Below are 20,179 nucleotides of genomic sequence, written 5' to 3' on the forward strand. Positions count from 1 at the left end.
CAGTCTCAGTTGAATGACTAGTCTTGAAACCTGACTGATTTGGATCAAGAAGGTCATTCAGAGAGAGATAGCGGGAGAGCTGGCCAAGGACGGCATGTTCAAGAGTTTTGAGAAAAGAAAGAAGGAAGGGACACTGGTCTGTAATTGTTGACATCGGAGGGATCGAGTGTAGGTTTTTTCAGAAGGGGTGCAACTCTCGCTCTCTTGAAGACGGAAGGGACGTAGCCAGCGGTCAGGGATGAGTTGATGAGCGAGGTGAGGTAAGGGAGAAGGTCTCCGGAAATGGTCTGGAGAAGAGAGGAGGGGATAGGGTCAAGCGGGCAGGTTGTTGGGCGGCCGGCCGTCACAAGACGCAAGATTTCATCTGGAGAGAGAGGGGAGAAAGAGGTCAGAGCACAGGGTAGGGCAGTGTGAGCAGAACCAGCGGTGTCGTTTGACTTAGCAAACGAGGATCGGATGTCGTCAACCTTCTTTTCAAAATGGTTGACGAAGTCATCTGCAGAGAGGGAGGAGGGGGAGGGGGAGGAGGATTCAGGAGGGAGGAGAAGGTGGCAAAGAGCTTCCTAGGGTTAGAGGCAGATGCTTGGAATTTAGCGTGGTAGAAAGTGGCTTTAGCAGCAGAGACAGAGGAGGAAAATGTAGAGAGGAGGGAGTGAAAGGATGCCAGGTCCGCAGGGAGGCGAGTTTTCCTCCATTTCCGCTCGGCTGCCCGGAGCCCTGTTCTGAGAGCTCGCAATGAGTCATCGAGCCACGGAGCGGGAGGGGAGGACCGAGCCGGCCTGGAGGATAGGGGACATAGAGAGTCAAAGGATGCAGAGAGGGAGGAGAGGAGGGTTGAGGATGCAGAATCAGGAGATAGGTTGGAGAAGGTTTGAGCGGAGGGAAGAGATGATAGGATGGAAGAGGAGAGAGTAGCGGGGGAGAGAGAGCGAAGGTTGGGACGGCGCGATACCATCCGAGTAGGGGCAGTGTGGGAGGTGTTGGATGAGAGCGAGAGGGAAAAGGATACAAGGTAGTGGTCGGAGACTTGGAGGGGAGTTGCAATGAGGTTAGTGGAAGAACAGCATCTAGTAAAGATGAGGTCGAGCGTATTGCCTGCCTTGTGAGTAGGGGGGGAAGGTGAGAGGGTGAGATCAAAAGAGGAGAGGAGTGGAAAGAAGGAGGCAGAGAGGAATGAGTCAAAGGTAGAAGTGGGGAGGTTAAAGTCGCCCAGAACTGTGAGAGGTAAGCCGTCCTCAGGAAAGGAGCTTATCAAGGCATCAAGCTGTGTGGTCCTTCTGTAGCTCAGTTGGTAGAGCATGGCGCTTGTAACGCCAGGGTAGTGGGTTCGATCCCCGGGACCACCCATACGTAGAATGTATGCACACATGACTGTAAGTCGCTTTGGATAAAAGCGTCTGCTAAATGGCATATATAACCTGGAGGGCTTGAAAGGGCTGGTAACTGTGACAGCATGGAATTCAAAGGAGGCGATAGACAGATGGGTAAGGGGAGAAAGAGAGAATGACCACTTGGGAGAGATGAGGATCCTGGTGCCACCACCCCGCTGACCAGAAGCTCTCGGGGTGTGCGAGAACACGTGGGCGGACGAAGAGAGAGCAGTAGGAGTAGCAGTGTTGTCTGTGGTGATCCATGTTTCTGTCAGTGCCATGAAGTCGAGGGACTGGAGGGAGGCATAGGCTGAGATGAACTCTGCCTTGTTGACCGCAGATTGGCAGTTCCAGAGGCTACCGGAGACCTGGAACTCCACGTGGGTCGTGCGTGCTGGGACCACCAGATTAGGGTGGCCGCGGCCACGCGGTGTGGAGCGTTTGTATGGTCTGTGCAGAGAGGAGAGAACAGGGATAAACAGACACATAGTTGACAGGCTACAGAAGAGGCTACGCTAATGCAAAGGAGATTGGAATGACAAGTGGACTACACGTCTCGAATGTTCAGAAAGTTAAGCTACGTAGCAAGAATCTTATTGACTAAAATGATTAAAATGATACAGTACTGTTGAAGTAGGCTAGCTGGCAGTGGGTGCGTTGTTGACACTACACTAATCAAGTCGTTCCGTTGAGTGTAATAGTTTCTGCAGTGCTGCTATTCGGGGGCTAGCTGGCTAGCTAGTAGTGTTGTTTATGTTACGTTGCGTTAAAAGAACGACAATAGCTGGCTAGCTAACCTAGAAAATCGCTCTAGACTACACAGTTATCTTTGATACAAGACGGCTATGTAGCTAGCTACGATCAAACAAATCAAACCGTTGTACTGTAATGAAATGAAATGAAAATGTGATACTACCTGTGAATGCGACCGGGTTGTGAGTCTATTCGGTAGACGTTGGCTAGCTGTTGGCTAGCTAGCAGAGTCTCCTACGTTAAGGACGACAAATAGCTGGCTAGCTAACCTCGGTAAATTAAGATAATCACTCTAAGACTACACACTCTAAACCTAAACAACACAATTATCTTGGATACGAAGATACGAAGACAGCAAAGACAGCTATGTAGCTAGCTAACACTACACTAATCAAGTCGTTCAGTTGAGTGTAATAGTTTCTCCAGTGCAGCTAATCAGTGGACGTTAGCTAGCTGGCTAGTGAAGACTACGTTAGGACGGCGAAATACGATAATTACGCAATTATCTTTGATACAAAGACGGCTATGTAGCTAGCTGAGAAGAAATTGCTAAGATTAGGTCCTTCTGTAGCTCAGTTGGTAGAGCATGGTGTTTGTAACGCCAGGATAGTGGGTTCGATCCCCGGGACCACCCATACGTAGAATGTATGCACACATGACTGTAAGTCGCTTTGGATAAAAGCGTCTGCTAAATGGCATATATTATTATATTATTATAGACAAATCAAACCGTTGTGCTATAATGAAATGTAATGAAATGTAATGAAAAAGTTATATTACCTGCGGGAGCGAAGTGCCGATGCGACCACTCGCTCCAACCCGGAAGTAATCACTCAATTAGTATTCGGTAGCATTGCCTTTAAATTATTTAACTTGGGTCAAACTTTTGGGTAGCCTTCCACATGCTTCCCACAATAAATTGGGTGAATTTTGGCCTAATCCTCCTGACAGAGCTAGTGTAACTGAGTCAGGTTTGTAGGCCTCCTTGCTCGCACATGCTTTTTCAGTTCTGCCCACAAATGTTCTATAGGATTGAGGTCAGGGCTTTGTAATGGCCACTCCAATACCTTGACTTTGTTGTCCTTAAGCCATTTTGCCACAACTTTGGAAGTATGCTTGGAGTCATTGTCCATTTGGAAGACCAATTTGCGACCAAGCTTTAACTTCCTGACTGATGTCTTGAGATGTTGCTTCAATATATCCACATACTTTTCCTACCTCATGATGCCATCTATTTTTTGAAGTGCACCAGTCCATCCTGCAGCAAAGCACCCCCACAACATGATGCTGCCACCCCTGTGCTTCACTGTTGGGATAGTGTTCTTCTGCTTGCAAGACTCCCCCTTTTTCCACCAAACATAACAATGGTCATTATGGCCAAACAGTTCTATTTTTGTTTCATATGTTTCATCAGAGGACATTTCTCCAAAAAGTACAATCTTTGTCCCCATGTGCAGTTGCAAACTGAAGTCTTGCTTTTTTATGTCAGTTTTGGAGCAGTGGTTTCTTCCTTGCTGAGCGGCCTTTCAGGTTTTTGATATAGGACTCGTTTTAATGTGGATATAGATAATTTTGTACCCGTTTCCTCCAGCATCTTCACAAGGTTCTTTGCGGTTGTTCTGGGATTGATTTGCACTTTTCTCACCAAAGTATGTTCGTCTCTAGGAGACAAAACATGTCTCCTTCCTGAGCGGTATGACGGCTTCATGGTCCCATGGTGTTTATACTTGCGTACTATTGTTTGTACAGATGAACGTGGTACCTTGAGATGTTGAAGTATGAACCGGACTTGTGGCGGTCTACAATTTTTTTTCTGATGTCTTGGCTGATTTGTTTTGATTTTCCCATGATGTCAAGCAAAGAAGCACTGAGTTGGAAGGTAGGCCTTGAAATACACTCACAGGTACACCTTCAATTGACTCAAATGATGTCAATTAGCCTATCAGAAGCTTCTGAAGCCATGACATAATTTTCTGAAATTTTCCAAGCTGTTTAAAGGCACAGTCAACTTAGTGTATGTAAACTTCTGACCCACTGGAATAGGGATACAGTTAATTATAAGTGAAATAATCTGTCTGTAAACAGATTTTTTTTTAAAATTACTACTGCACAAAGTAGATGTTTCAACCTACTTGCCAAAACGAATGTTTGTTTACAAGAAATTTGTGGAGCGGTTGAAAAACACGTTTTAATGACTCCAAACTAAGTGTATGTAAACTTCTGACTTCAACTGTAGGTAGGGGTAAAGTGGCTATGCATAGATAATAAACAGAGAGTAGCAGCAATGTATGTGAAGAGTGTGAAGGAATGTGTGTGTGTGTGTGTGTGTGTGTGTGTGTGTGTGTGTGTGTGTGTGTGTGTGTGTGTGTGTGTGTGTGTGTGTGTGTGTGTGTGTGTGTGTGTGTGTGTGTGTGTGTGTGTGTGTGTGTGTTGGATTGTCAGTGTAGTATGTGTGAGTGTGTGGTTAGTCCAGTGTACATCAAGTCTGTGCAAAAAATAATAATAAAATAAGGAGGTCAATGTAAATAGTCCAGATAGCCATTTGATTAACTATTCAGCAGTCTTATGGCCTGGGGGCAGAAGCTGTTAAGGAGCCTTTCGGTCCCAGATATCAAGCTCCAGCACCGCTTGCCGTGCAGTTGCAGAGAGAGCAGACCATGGCTTGGGTGGCTGGAGTCTTTGACTATTTTTAGGGTCTTTCTCTCACACCACCTGGTATAAAGGACCTGGATGGCAGGAAGCTCGGCCCCAGTGAATTACTGGGCTGTACGCACTACCTTCTGTAGCACCTTGCAGTCAAATGCCAAGCAGTTGCCATACCAGGTGATGATGCAAACAGTCAGGATGATCTCGATGGTGCAGCTGTATAACTTTTTATTTATCACTCCTTTTTTCTCCCCAATTTTGTGGTATCCAATTGGTAGTAGTTACAGTCTTGTCTCATCGATGCAACTCCTGTACGGACTTGGGAGAGGCGAAGGTCGAGAGCCATGCGTACTCCGAAACACAACCCAACCAAGCTGCACTGCTTCTTGACACAATACCCAACCAACCTGGAAGCCAGCCAATGTGTCGGAGGAAACACCGTACACCTGGCGACCGTGTCAGCTTGCACTGTGCCCGGCCCGCCACAGGAGTCGCTAGTGCGCGATGAGACAAGTATATCTCTGCACGCCAAACCCTCCCTATCCCGGACGACGCTGAGACAATTGTGCGCCGCCCCATGGGCCTCCCGGTCGCGGCCGGCTGTGACAGAGCCTGGACTCAAACCCAGAATCTCTAGTTTCACAGCTAGCACTGCGATGCAGTGCCTTAGACCACTGCTGTAGAACTTTTTGAGAATCTGAGATCCCATGACAAATCTTTTCCTCCCCTGTGGGGAATAGGCATTGCTGTGCCCTCTTCACGACTCTCTTGGTGTGTTTGGACAATGATAGGTCCTTAGTGATGTGGACACCAAGGAACTTGAAGCTCTTGACCCGATCCACTACAGATGTGAATGGGGGCGTGCTCGGCCCTCATTTTCCTGTAGTCCATGATCAGCTCCTTTGTCTTGCTCACATTGTGAGAGACGTTGTTGTCCTGGCACGGTGATCAGGCCTACCACCGTCCTCGGCAAAATAATTGTTTTATTTATTTAACCAGGTAGGCCAGTTGAGAACAAGTTCTCATTTACAACTGTGACCTGGCCAAGATAAAGCAAAGCAGTGCGACAAAAACAACACAGAGTTACACATAAACAAACGTACAGTCAATAAGAGTAGGGAGGTAAGGCAATAAATAGGCTATAGTGGCAAAATAATTACAATTTAGCATTGACACTGAAGTGACAGATGTGCAGATGATGCGCAAGTAGAGATACCGGGGTGCAAAAGAGCAATAGGATAAATAACAATATGGGGATGAGGTAGTTGGGTGTGCTACTTAAAAATTGGCTATGTTCAGGTGCAGTGATCGGTAAGCTGTTCTGACAGCTGATGCTTAAAAGTTAGAGAGGGAAAAGAGTCGGCCCGAGAATTGAACCCTGTTTCACCCCCATAGAGACTGCCAGCGGTCCGGACAACATGCCCTCTGATTTGACACACTGAACTCTATCTGAGAAGTAGTTGGTGAACCAGGCGAGGCAGTGATTTGAGAAACCAAGGCTATTGAGTCTGCCGATAAGAATGCGGTGATTGACATAGTCGAAAGCCTTGGCCAGGTCGATGAAGACGGCTGCACAGTACTGTCTTTTATCGATGGTGGTTATGATATCGTTTAGGACCTTGAGCGTGGCTAAGGTACACCCATGACCAGCTCGGAAACCAGATTACATAGTGGAGAAGGTACGGTGGGATTCGAAATGTTTGGAGATCTGTTTGTTAACTTGCCTTTCAAAGATTTTAGAAAGGCATGGCAGGATGGATATAGGTCTATATCAGTTTGGGTCTAGAGAGTCTCTCCCTTTGAAGAGGGGGATGACCGCGGCAGCTTTCCAATCGTTGGGGATCTCAGACGATACAAAAGAGAGGTTGAACAGGCTAGTAACAGGGGTTGCAACAATTTCAACAGATAATTTTAGAGAGAGAGGGTCCAGATTGTCTAGCCCAGCTGATTTGTAGGGATCCAGATTTTGCAGCTCTTTCAGAACATCAGCTATCTGGATCTGGGTGAAGGAGAAGCGGGCAGGGGCATGGGCAAGTTGCTGCAGGGGGTGCTGAGTTTTTGGCCGGGGTTGAAGTATCCAGGTGGAAAGCATGGCCAGCCGTAGAAAAATGCTTATTGAAATGATCTATTATCGTAGATTTATCGGTGGTAACAGTGTTTCCTAGCCGCAGTGCAGTGGGCAGCTGAGAGGATGGGCTCTTATTCTCCAAGGACTTTAGTGTCCCAAAACTTTTTGGAATTAGTGCTACAGGATGCAAATTGATGGTGTTGGAGTCGTGTGTGTCCACACAGTCGTGGGTGAACAGGGAGTACAGGAGGAGACAAAGCATGCACCCCTGAGGGGCCCCCTGTGTTGAGGGTTAGCGTGGCGGATGTGTTGTCTACCCTCACCACCTAGGGCGGCCTGTCAAGGAGTCCAGAATCCAGTCCCAGGGTCCATAGCTTAGTTGAACACTGAGCTGTAGTAAATTAACAGCATTCTAACATGGGTGTTCTTCTTGTCCAGCTGAGAAAGGGCAGTGTGGAGTGCAATAGAGATTGCGTCATCTGTGAATCTGTTTGGGCATTACACAAATTGGACGATGGTGTTGATGTGAGCTATGACCAGCCTTTCAAAGCATTTCATGGCTACAGATGTGAGTGCTACGGTGCGGTAGGAAGGTTACCTTGGCGTTCATGGGCACAGGGACTATTGTGGTCTGCTTGAAACATGTATTACAGACTGGTTCAGGGAGAGGTTGAAAATGCCTGTGAAGACACTTGCCAGCTGGTCAGCACATGCTCTGCATAAACGTCCTGGAAATCCATCTGGCCCTGCGGCCTTGTGGATGTTACATTGGCTACGTCTGAAACAGCTGGTGCTCTCATACATGGGGCGGCAGGTAGCCTAGTGGTTAGAGCGTTGTACTAGTAAACGAAAGGTTGCAAGATCGACTCCCCCGATCTGACAAGATAAAACTCTGTTGTTCTGCCCCTGAACAAGGTAGTTAACCCACCGTTCCTAGGCCGTGATTGAAAATAAGAATGTGTTCTTAACTGACTTGCCTAGTTAAATAAAGGTATAAATTTAAAAAATGGTTCAGTGTTGCTCACCTCGAAGCGAGCATAGAAGGCATTAACTCATCTGGTAGGCTTCTGTCAATGGAAAACTCACAGCGGAGTTTCTCTTTGTAATCTGTGATAATATGCCAGCCCTCTCACATCCGACGAGCATCAGAACAGGTATTGTAGGATTTGTTCTTAGTCCAGTACTGACGATTTGCCTGTTTGATGGTTCGTTGGAGGTCATAATGGGATTTCTTATTAGCGTCCGGATTAGTGTCCCGCTCTTTGAAAGCGGCAGCTCTAGCCTTTAGCTCAGAGCATATGTTGCCTGTAATCCATTACTTTGGGTTGGAATGTGTGTGTACAGTCACTGTGGGGACGACGTCGTCGATGCACTTATTAATGATGCCACATCTGCTCCTGCTACGCCCTATGGTTTTCATCCGGTGTCTTCTTGACCTGCAGTTACTCCCCCTGTACTCTCTCGCTGTGTGATTGTGTGGTTGGAGACAGATGTGCTGGAGGCAGAGCAGATCCCTACAAGCTGCAACCCGTTCCATAATCAAGACCTCTACAAATACTCAGTCCTGCCACTTCCACTTTGCCAGATCGTAATCTCTGCTCAGTCAGTTATGATTCTAGCCATTTATGATTATGCAAGATCCTGTTACTCTGCTGTGCCTGTTTCCCTGCCTGACACCGTTTATCCTCTCATTGCACTTACCGCTCTGTCTCTGGGTCCTGCTCCACATCTCACCACCCAACTACCTTGCTCTGGATTTTACTCACCACCACTACCTTGGATTCCCCTCAGGACCTGTTCACCCTGTTCTATTCAGCCAACTCCACTCAGTCTCCACATCTGTTTTTTATGCAACTCATCCAAGCTACCCTGGATCTGCACTCCATATCTCTGTGTAACAATAAATATTTTGGTTCATTCATCCCCGTTTCCTCATCCGAGTTTGCTCTTGGGTTCCCCGGTGTCACTCCGCTTAAAAAATGAAGCCGATGAATGATGTGCTATACTCCTCAATGCCGTCAGATGAATCCCGGAACATATTCCATTCTGTGCTAGCTTCCACTTCATTGAACTACTTTCCGTATTGAGATCATACATGCATCATCTATGAGCAGAATTACTGTCTTATCTTAATTAAACACAAAATCCCTAGTTTGAAAGCAAAGGTTTTTGGAAACTGAGCTGCACCATTTCCCCCACATGGGCCAGCCCCCTAGCAATTCAAGTTCCACCAATGAGCCTTTAGCCCCTCACCATGAGTAACAGATAAATATAGGACAAAACACACACCACAACACTACATAAAGAGAGACCTAAGTCAACAACATAGCATGGTAGCAACACAACATGGTAGCATCAAAACATGGCAGGGTTTTATAAATAAGCATCAACCAGTGGGTCTTGCGACAGGTATACAGAGATGACCAGTTTACAGAGGAGTATAGAGTGCAGTGATGTGTCCTATAAGGAGCATTGGAGGCAGATCTGATGGCCGAATCGTAAAGAACATCTAGCCGCTCGAGAGCACCGTTACCGGCTGATCTCCATAATCTAGCATGGGTAGGATGGTCATCTGAATCAGGGTTAGTTTGGCAGCTGGGGTGAAAGAGGAGCGAATACGATAGAGGAAACCAAGTCTAGATTTAACCTTAGACTGCAGCTTTGATATGTGCTGAGAGAAGGACAGTGTACCATACTCCAAAGTACATGTATGAGGTCAGGCTCTAAACCCTCAGAGGTAGTAATCACACCAGTGGGTAGAGGGGTATTCTTCTTACCAGACCACATGACATTGGTGTTGGGGGTGTTCAGAACAAGGTTAAGGGCAGAGAAAGCTTTTTGGACATTGAGTATAAGACTGTATCATCTGCATGTAAATGGAGGAAAGAGCTTCGTATTGCCTTAGCTATGTTGTTGATGTAAATTGAGAAGAGTGTGGGGCCTAGGATCGAGCCTTGGGGTACTACCTTGGTGACAGGCAGTGGCTGAGACAGCAGATGTTCTGACTTTATACACTGCACTCTTTGAGAGAGGTAGTTAGCAAACCAGGCCAAAGACCCCCCAGAGACACCAGATGCACCCACAGCAGAGCGAGAGAGCGAGAGCAATGACGTTATGCACATATGTGACGTAGTATGCCATTTTTGGGGACCACTTTTGGCTTGTGAGTTCTACTTTCAGAAATACTGGCAAAAGGTTTACAAAAGTACTGGAGAATCCCTTTAAATTAGCCAATGCTTGGTTAGGATATTGTGACAACTAAATGTAATCATTTATTACATTTCTATAGAATGTCAAAGCACTTAAAAGTAAAACAGTTGGCATTGAATCATATTTGGTTTCAACAAATGTTATATTTTTCAATTAAGAAAACTAACTCATTTACTTGTCATGATGTTGGCCTCTTTGGGTATAACAACCTCAACCCCGTCCCCCTCTCCCTGCCTCCCCCTTGCCTCCTTCAACTAGGCTGCTGTGGTCAGAGGTCATAAATTCCTGAAAAGATGCTGCCACATGGCCACATAGTAGAGAGAGGGTAAACTTTCATAGAGGACAAAGGAAATCCTTCCACCTCACAGAACTTGAGGTACGAACAAATGTCATGTTCCAGAGAAAGTATAAAAGATCGGTGAAGAATCCAGCTACGAACTGGTCCGTTTGTTACAACTTGGAAAGCTCATGGGAGACGGTGTGGCCACATTCCCATAACGCTGTTTATATAATAGCCTCAGATATGAGGTTTACATCTAATTGTTGTATACGATGAATGAGTGAGTATGATACTGTTTGTATAAATTGTGTAATATGATTGTGGACTGTTTAATGAAGAAAAATACAATTCCCTTTTGATTTGAACTAAATCAGAGGACCGCCCTTGAGCCCAGTTAGGGTCAGGCCTCCTGGGACAGCCCCTTTTCTGCCATTGCGAATAAAACCCAACTTTGAGAAATTATCAGCAGACCAAGCTTACCTCAATTACGAGATGGCTAGAGGTTGCAGACCATGTTTTTCTCCATTAGGAGGACAAAGGTTGTAGACCATTGCTGAATCTTTTAACCATACCATGTGGTTAACCTCTTAGACTATCGATACCGACATAGTAAGAACAAGTCTTTGATACTAATTACTAGTCTGCAGCTAGGAATTCGGTATCATTGAACGCGAAGAACGACAACCACCGAAACATCCATTATATAACGAATGTCACTGAACTATCCCCTCTAACCAAGACAGAGAGAGAGAGAGGGAGAGAGACAGACAATTCTACAAAAGACAAACTTTTCACCAGCAATCAAGATGACACACTGAGCGTAAATATATATATATTGATTGCAATTGTTCTCGAATGAGTGAGCGTTCATGTGTAAAGGATTAGCATTTCAATTGTTATAATTATCACTCTGTAGTGACTTCTTAGTCGATTCCCACTTCCCCTTTTGTCTAACAAGCCGCCATGCCGGTTCACCTCACTGGGGCACATTCTCCTATCATTTCATGTAACCACATTTACCATGTTTGTTTGTTTATGCATGCATCTGTGAATTACTTTGTTAGTAATAGATAAATGATGTAAGACAAATGATGTATGGATGACTCATAGTGAAGACTGGTTTTCGTGCAGATAAACAACCATTTACAACGTTTGGAATTAGACTAACGTGAGGTACAGTAAATAATTCATTAATACGAAGACTAATTGATCAGATAAAATATCTGAAAAGTTATTTTAGGAAATGATAACTTTGTAATGTGAATAGTTTTCCCTGGTGCACCAACTTCCTAGTTAATTAGTTACGTGATTAATGATAGTAAAGACACGACACTTGTAACAAGTTGAAGTAGTTTTATTTTTTGACTGATCGAAATAGTTTTTTTTTTAACAGTGTAGACTATGGTCCAATTGATTAGGACAAAGTATAAATATTGAGCTATATGGGGTGTAGTCATCAATGCTTCATTAGGGCTCAGTCATTGTTTCTGTAATCAGCATAACAATGGTCACTCCCTCTGACTCACCACATGAGGTCTGCTATATAACTTTAGGACGCACTCTGCCACAGCTAAAGAACAATGGTAGGTGGAGGATTTAAATATCCTCACCTAAGCTGAATTCTACCTTTACCTCTTGACCCTTATTCTTTGCATGAAATGCTCTGTGGACAAGACCACTAGCACTTAGTTAATTAAACTTTCCCAATAAAGGGCTGGCAGCCAGAACCCATTCAGCTGTCTGAGTCTGACCATTGTTCTTGCTAAAATATGACCTTGGTTTATCATTTACCTCTTGTTTCATCAGGATGTGGGTCATATTCAAACTGGACCTCTATATATTTTAACCAGGAACTTCTGAAGACATCTTTAAGATAGGCTACTGTATAACTATACAGTTACACATTTACAAGTGTAAACTGTACAAACTGATGTAAACTTGCAAACTAATTCCAGAGTTCCTAATGATTTTTTATTTTCACTAAAGGGAACAAAAGTGTACAATAATACAGGATATACAGTATAAGCATACATTTGGAGAGAAAACCAAATAAATAATACATTGACAATGTATCTCATATTTATAGTAATATATTTACAAATGCATTATTTGCAGTAATGCATTTGAATTAAATTCATTTTTCACATGGGGCTATGTTCTCTGATTCAACTGAATGTTCCAAGAGACTGGTGAGAGAAGAACTCTGTTATCATAGTTTAATACCCTTTCCCCTTTGTGAAGATGAGACTATTTGGCATGGTGTCTCAGGATCCCCTTTGATTTCTGCTGCGGCGCCAGAACGAACCCAACATCGATATGTAATTAGTCTGGGAGCGAGTCAACAGGCAGCCCTTTCTCTGTGTGATACAGTAATTGGGACTACAAATATTTACATGTCAGTTGTTGGTAACCATAGCAGATGACATGCTTGGCATGGGCATCTAGTGGAGTTGTAATGGCAGGAGGCAGGCAAGACTGCTCGTCTGCAGAGCCAAGAACGAGACACACAAAACAACACAATAAGCCCTCTGAAACACCCAACAACTGTTACATTGTCTGGGACCCATTTTCATTTGCCTGTGTAGGAGAGAAAGCACCCACAGAGATCAGTTATACAGAACACAAGCGTCTAGATGTTTTGTATTCTATGATCCCTATCGCTTACCACTACAGCTGTATTACATACTGTAACACTTGAAGGCCTTTCATTCAAACAATATTCCTCAAACCAGTATTTTTCAGATGCTTTGTGTTTCACACGTGTTATTAGAAGGCTTCTCAACAGTCCGTGTATTGTCTTGAGCAACAACAATTTGTTGAAGGGAACTGCAATGGTGTACTGGTGGCATAAGGTGAAAGAAAAATATGGTTTCCCCCACAGTGTATCCCGCTCAACTATCTTAAGTCAAACAAGCCACTCAGGGTGCCTGGGGCCCGTTCTGAAATTCCTTTGAGAAGGACATGGGGACTCCATGGGGGAGGCAGTCAGTCCAGATTGTGTATACAGGGACAAACTGAAATGAGTTGTACTATTGCCCCTGGACAGTCCTGTCCTGACAAGTCACATCTGTAGGAAGGGGAAAATATAAAATATAAGAAAAACTACAATGTTAGTGTTCTCCCCCTTCAACCAAACATTCCCTGTTCCTCCAGTTTTTCTGCGCTCACTCAAGACTAAATTAAACCATTATGAGACATCTGGTAATTCAATTGAGACCTTAAACACACCTTTAAACAGTCAGTCAATGGGATTTGTTATTACATATGCAAGTCTGATATCAAAGCTATGGTTTCATAAGAAAGTATTTAATGCAAATTCTCAGTTATTGTCTAAACAAATTATTATTATTATTATTTTTTGTATGTTTTCCCTGCCAGCTGCCACTGTTTTGCTAAAAATACAAGGGGTGTGGCTGGAGAAATGTAACCACTCTCAAAAACTCTCATCAGACATCATTTTGTCCCCCACACCCACCTGCCCACAGCCGCAGCACCAATCTGAGCCCTGGCTTTGAAGGGGAGAACCCTGGAATACTGAAAACTGAGACGTGTGCACAATAACACAGAAAGATTATAAATTAGACTGATGATAAGTTAATTTTACAATAAGGTCATTCATTCATCTAGGCTAGCAGAACAAAAGGCAAACTCTCATTGTGAGGAAAGCGAATGGCTTGCCTCTGCAGTGCCCTGGCTCTATTTATGTGTTGAAAGGCCAGTGCTATACACAGCGATTGGGTGCAGACTGACAGCGCGGTACAATATTTCCTTTCCTTAGAGGGCTTGATAAAAGAGGGGGAGGTTGCCCTCTCCTACTGTTGAATCTAATTTCACTGTCATGCATTTACAGTATGGTTTATTCTTGGCTAGGAAATAAACACAAACTTGATGACTGTGAATAAATCTTTTTGACATCAACTTTTGAAAAAAAATACATATTTGAATGTTTTTCAGACATTTCACAGTTCATTAATCATACAAATTAAAAAAGTCAGGCACTAGAGCTACGTAATACCATCATATCACAGAGATCATCAACCTGATTCAGCCACAGGCCAATTTTTTTCTTGAGTGGATGGTCTGGAGACCGAAACATAATTACAAATAATTTGTAGACCGCAAATTGACTGAAAGAAGCACAAACAGATATATTTGACTAAAACATAATAATTCAAACCTTGCTTAAATGTATTTACAATCTCTTTATTATGCGTGGAAATAATTGGGAACATATTAACAAAATCTAAATCACGTGGAGACAAATTTCTGTTGCATTTATAGTCTTTTATGTCCCTAAATTTTGGGGGCCAAATAAAACCACCCGCGCCAGTTAGGTAACCCTGTCATATCAAATCTGACAATCCTGCTAATGCCGCAGGTAAGGCAACTACAGTATTAATAGCAACAGGTGATGGTGATCCACTGTGGATGGAAACTGCACCCCCTGAGAATCAGCCTCCACCATTATCAACACTAACTTATACCTGCCACACAATTCATCTTCTTTTGTTCAAGTGAATAATTGGTTCTGGAATTGAAGAGGAAGATAGTATTCATCATAATACAGTTCAACTGGCCTCCAGGGATATAAAGAAGCCACATGCACAGCCACCAACTGCACACACACCTCTAACAGTTCACTTTCAGCCGTTGTTTGTGAAGGAAAGTAGAGGGATTGTTACTTATTCCAACCAGCATCTGCTCATACCCTTGGCAGTAGAAAACGTGGTTTCAGCATCTACTGGGAAACTAAAATATGCCCTGCCATGCGTTTATTTGTCTTTATTATTGTGTCATAAAGAAATTGTATTTTACGGTTGAATTACTTTAAAGCCAATGGGCAGGCCTTACACTCAAATATAGCAACAAACAGATCTGATCAGCAAATAAATGAAATACAACAGCTGAATCAAATAAGCCCTAATAGAGTTGCCGGTGTAACACTTCTCAAGTTGATGTGATAGAGCGCTTTGGTTGACATATTGAAAACTCAATACTATCCTATGGTTGTGCGCTCTCTAGTGGTTAATGACAATAATGCGAATTTATATATAGAAACCAAATATTACAATTCTACCTTCCTTCTCAGCTACAATACAAAAAAGTTAACCTAAATTAAAGTGAATGACTTTGCACATGTGGCCTATTGAAGTGTCCAAGCTGACAGAAGGCTGATAAAAAACACGACAGATGACACTGTTTAGCAATCACCGAACATCTAAGAACATTAGTGAGAAATTCTTACATATATTAACTCTATGTATTATTAATTAGTAAAGAAAAATATTTCAACCATCCGCAATTTATTAACAAACAAGACTGAGGAGACAGTTAAGGAAGCCTTGTTTCTGGCTACGGAGAAATTAGTATTATACTACAGCATTACCAGCCGGCTTTTCAGCCTGTGGTTCCCTGCCCACAAACATCCCAGGAAGACTGAACTACACAGACAGAGCATATTAATATAACTAGGAATAAAGTATATCATGTATACATTTACGCATGAAGTTGACAATTTCTTCTTTAATAAACTCAACTGTATTACATTATTGTTAAATGTTGACATTTTATTTGATTCAAACCAATGACTGTATTCACGCTGCATGTGTTTTTATCACGCAGGACGTGGTTTATCACATGTAGGAACCATTTGGATGGTAATTGTTTCCTGACGTCGTTTATTTACCGTGACAACTGCGCACGACCTTCCACTTCCTGTTCTCTCTTTTAGAAATCTAAAACATAACGTTTAGCGAGATAACTAGCTAGAATACCAAACAATTCCATGTTCCGTTGAGAAAAACGCTAGCTAAAATCCGACATGACACTACAGAAAGTATGGACGTCGAAGAGTGTTTTAAACAGGTAAATAAACTAAATGTTGGTTTTGAAGACATTCATTGGGACACACGTTAGATAACAAGTAGCTCTGGTCCAGGGCGTTACTTGCGGCTTGAGCTGCATTCAACGCCCTGTAATTTAAAACAAACAAAACATGTTTTTACCTTTATTTAACTAGGCAAGTCAGTTAAGAACAAATTCTTATTTACAATGACGGCCTACCCCGGACGACGCTGGGCCAATTGTGCGCCGCAATAGGGGATTCACACGGCCAGATGTGATACAGCCTGGATTTGAATCAGGGACTGTAGTGACGCCTCTTGCGCTGAGATACAGTGCCTTGGGCTCCCGAGTGGCGTTGCGGTCTATCTTGCCATTCATCCCTACATGTAACCAGTTATTTTAGTAATTGGCTTCAATATACTTTCGTTACTCAAAGTAAAGTGAGTGGCGATTTTGCATGTAACCCGTGTAACAATACTGTAATGAAACAGCAGGGAGCAGGTCTCGAACCCTCGACCTTCAAGCCCGAGGTCCGGCGCGATATCGACTGTGCGGCAGAGTCGATTTCCGCGCTTATAAACCCAGGGTCGTTACACTACTCCCTCCTTTCAAAGAGCGCGTCCTCTACGTCTTACATGAACGCGCTCACCGGCCAAGCTCACGCACTGTCGTGGATGCAAGGTCCGATCACTTCCGACACCAATGTAATGAAACAGGCAGGGAGCAGGTCTCGAACCTTCGAGCCAGAGGTCCGGCACGCTATCGACTGTGCCGCAAAAGCATGCTCAATGGCGGCCTAAGAACAGTGGGTTAACTGCCTTGTTCCTGGGGCAGAACGACAGATAATTTCATCCAAACTGCTCATGCAGGCCTGTTTTTTATTTTTATTTTTTTTTTTTTTTACGGAAATAATTTTTATTTTATTTTAATTTTTTGTTTTAAATTTATTTTATTTTATTAACAACAAATCAATACATAAAGCACATGAGGGAACACAAGCATACATAGATTACAAACAATGGACAATCGAGCTAGGGGGTATAATATCACATTACAATTACACAAGGACCTTAAGGGACATGCATATACTTACAATTCTAACAGCTTTTTTGTTAGTAGAGCATTTAACTGTCTTAAAATACAGTTCAATTTCTTTTTGTAGGATACGAAAATGTGGTTTTCTGTTTGTAAATTTACATTTGTGTATATGAAATTTGGCCAAAAGAATAATGAAATTAATTACATAAAAATGATTCCGCTTATTTCTATTGTATGTAAAGAATCCAAACGGTACATCTCTCCACAATAGTGTAAAATCTTCATAAATGTGTTCAATTATAAACCTACTGATGTCTTGCCACAGTTTTCTTACATGCATACAATGCCAAAAAAGATGCACAACTGTTTCTGGGTGGTCATTACAAAAGGAGCAATTTGAGTTGTTGTTTTCCTTAAACTTCTTCATATAGTGGTTGGCAGGATAATATTTATGAATAATTTTAAAGGAAACTTACTTAATTTTGTTAACAAGTAGGTATGTTTGTGGCAACATCCAAACTTTTTTCCAACAGATATTATCAATAAATCCATTCCAATAAGGCATGACATAAGGTATAGATGCAACCTGCTGAAACAAGGATCGTATCGCTCTGTTGTTGAATGGACCAAAAGCGAAACAAATCTTTCCTACTGATAAGTCAACAGGGTCAATAGAAGTCATGCAGGCCTGTGTAGCCAGGAGCTAAAATAGATGCTTGACGTGCTACATGTCCCGCCTTTCCCAACTACTCATTGGTTTTTATGAGCATACTAACCCACATGATTGAAAGATAAGAGGTCCACACTCCAGTCCAGTTGGTGGTAGTATGCACCTTAAAGTTGGTTGCCAACCACCATATCAAATCCAGAAGAAACGGAAAGATGAATGAGGAGAGTTTTTAAATTTAATTTTTAGATATTAATCAAAGAGAACTAACTAGCTTTCCTCTTATCTGTGGATTAATTGTTGGAGTAGATAACACATGATTTTGTATGACTCAAAATAGGTCAAAATTCTACAAATATCCAGCCAAAAAAGGACCATATGTATTTCAGGTAAAATAACAACCAAATATTTATATCCTAGGAAAAATGTGCTAGCAACAGCAAGCTCTGTTTCTAGCTCCTAAGCAACTTTGCAGTATTTATTTGTAATTTATTTTTTCTTACGTTGTTAGCCTGGAACGGTTTTTTTTTGTTTTGTTATTCCATACAGCCGGAAATAACTTTTGGATATCAGAGTGAATATCCCAGAAGCTGCTCCAAGACGCTGCCGGTGAAGAAGAGGTATTCGGAGCGGACTTTTAGTCCGACTCACGAGGCATGCTCGCCATCCACTGCTTCAGAGTATATTACTGGTTAATGTTCAGTCCCTGGACAATAAAGTAGATGAGCTCAGGGTGAGGATCTCCTACCAGATAGACATCAGGGACTGTAACATACTTTGTTTCACGGAATCATGTCTCTCTCTGGATATACTATCCCCGATATACTGCTCTCATGCTTGCCTCGAAGTGAGCATAAAAGGCATTTAGCTCATCTGGTAGGCTCGCATCACTGGGCAGCTCGCGGCAAGCTTCTGAGTACATTTGCACGAAGCCTTTATATTAGTTTGTCCTTTCTAGATCCTAATTGTTTCAACATTGTGAATGTTTTGTCATTTAGATGTCTACAAGAGATGGTTGCTCAGAGTCATTTCCTTCGTGTATCAAGTTTACACACAACAACCACTCAGCACAACTCCAACAAGACATCAATTGTACGAAGCAGTCGACAGAAGTATGAACGGTTGTATCCACTGTTGCTCGTACAACCCGATGGTTCCACAATTAACATTAGGTACAAAGAGCCCAAGAGGATACTCATGGTAAGCATCCTTGAACTGATTTTTTTTTTTATTATCTCTTTTTGCAGTGTTTGGCTATTCAGGAATACTACATTTGAATGCTAATCAGATTGTGAGACTGATTGTGAGGATTTGGTATTGTATCCCTTCTTCAGATGCCTGTGGACATCAGTACACTCTCAGAGGAAGAAAGGAAAATGAGAATGCGGAAGCGGGATCCCAGGAAGGGAGCTGTTAAGCAGAGGACAGTGGAATTCGAAGATGATTTCAAAGTGGATGATTACAGCAAGTTTTGGAAGAAGTGATAGAGCCTGTTGTAGCTATTTAACTTTGACTATTCTGCCAATCAGGGTTTTCGGTTAGCCAACAATTGTCAGCTTTTGGCAAACAAATGAATCAATGAAAAGCTGTTAAATAAAACTTGCAGTCCAAAATGACTGGTAGGAAAAAAAACTCCCATTGCAAAATGTTATTGATTCATTGATGGAAATACATTTGACCATCATTCTTATCGGTCTATAGGTTAATTTGCATAATATAGTGGAATAAAATTGCCGTGTGTATTTGCGTTAGTCATGTAGCCTATCTGATTTATCCAACATAACTATCACTCACACAGCATACAGAGCTTATTTTGAGTGGGATTCCTCCTGCAGCTCCTCAGTTGCTTACTGCAAGAGTAAAATGTGCTTTTATAAGCCCATTGCACAACAATTGTAAATGCAATTGCATGTTAAATAGTTTTGGTGTACAATTAAAAAGAGCTAGGCCTACTATTTTTATTTCTCAACTCGTAGCCTAATTGAAGCTCACCTTCCATTCAACATTCAAGTGCAGGCAAAAGGCTATCAGCGTGTCACCACCACGCTACAATGTGAGCTGGAGGCAGGATGCATTTTGAAATTCATTGTTTGAAATCTGAATGTTTTACTTCATATTATGAGGCATGTCTTACTTTACTTCAAAGTAGCCCATAGGCAAAATTCGACCATGGAAACGACTTCATAGGTGGCGCGTGAGTTTCAAGTTTGGGCAAGCTTACAATTTATACTACCATTTCAACCGATCTGTCTGCATAAGAACTGTTCGTCGGGAGCTTCATGAAATGTGTTTCCATGGCCGAG

The 20,179-nt window shown here is 42.8% G+C and overlaps 1 protein-coding gene across 1 annotated transcript; it reads left to right on the forward strand.

The window, feature by feature from the left end:
* The first annotated feature begins 16,009 nt into the window (after positions 1–16,009).
* mrpl55 (mitochondrial ribosomal protein L55) lies at positions 16,010–19,627 on the forward strand. The gene is made up of 3 exons (XM_046352783.1): positions 16,010–16,192; positions 18,875–19,076; positions 19,211–19,627. Exons 1-3 carry the CDS (start codon positions 16,149–16,151, stop codon positions 19,358–19,360), a joined length of 396 nt encoding a protein of 131 aa, XP_046208739.1. The 5' UTR covers positions 16,010–16,148; the 3' UTR covers positions 19,361–19,627.
* Positions 19,628–20,179: the final 552 nt, after the last annotated feature.

The sequence above is a fragment of the Oncorhynchus gorbuscha genome, linkage group LG06, assembly GCF_021184085.1.
Source record: "Oncorhynchus gorbuscha isolate QuinsamMale2020 ecotype Even-year linkage group LG06, OgorEven_v1.0, whole genome shotgun sequence".
Lineage (NCBI taxonomy): Eukaryota > Metazoa > Chordata > Actinopteri > Salmoniformes > Salmonidae > Oncorhynchus > Oncorhynchus gorbuscha.

Coding starts and splice junctions, on each gene's coding strand:
- mrpl55 (XM_046352783.1), top strand. CDS start 16,149: ATGACACTACAGAAAGTATGGACGTCGAAGAGTGTTTTAAACAG. Junction 16,193..18,874: donor TCGAAGAGTGTTTTAAACAG/GTAAATAAACTA, acceptor TTTGTCATTTAG/ATGTCTACAAGAGATGGTTG. Junction 19,077..19,210: donor AGCCCAAGAGGATACTCATG/GTAAGCATCCTT, acceptor TCCCTTCTTCAG/ATGCCTGTGGACATCAGTAC.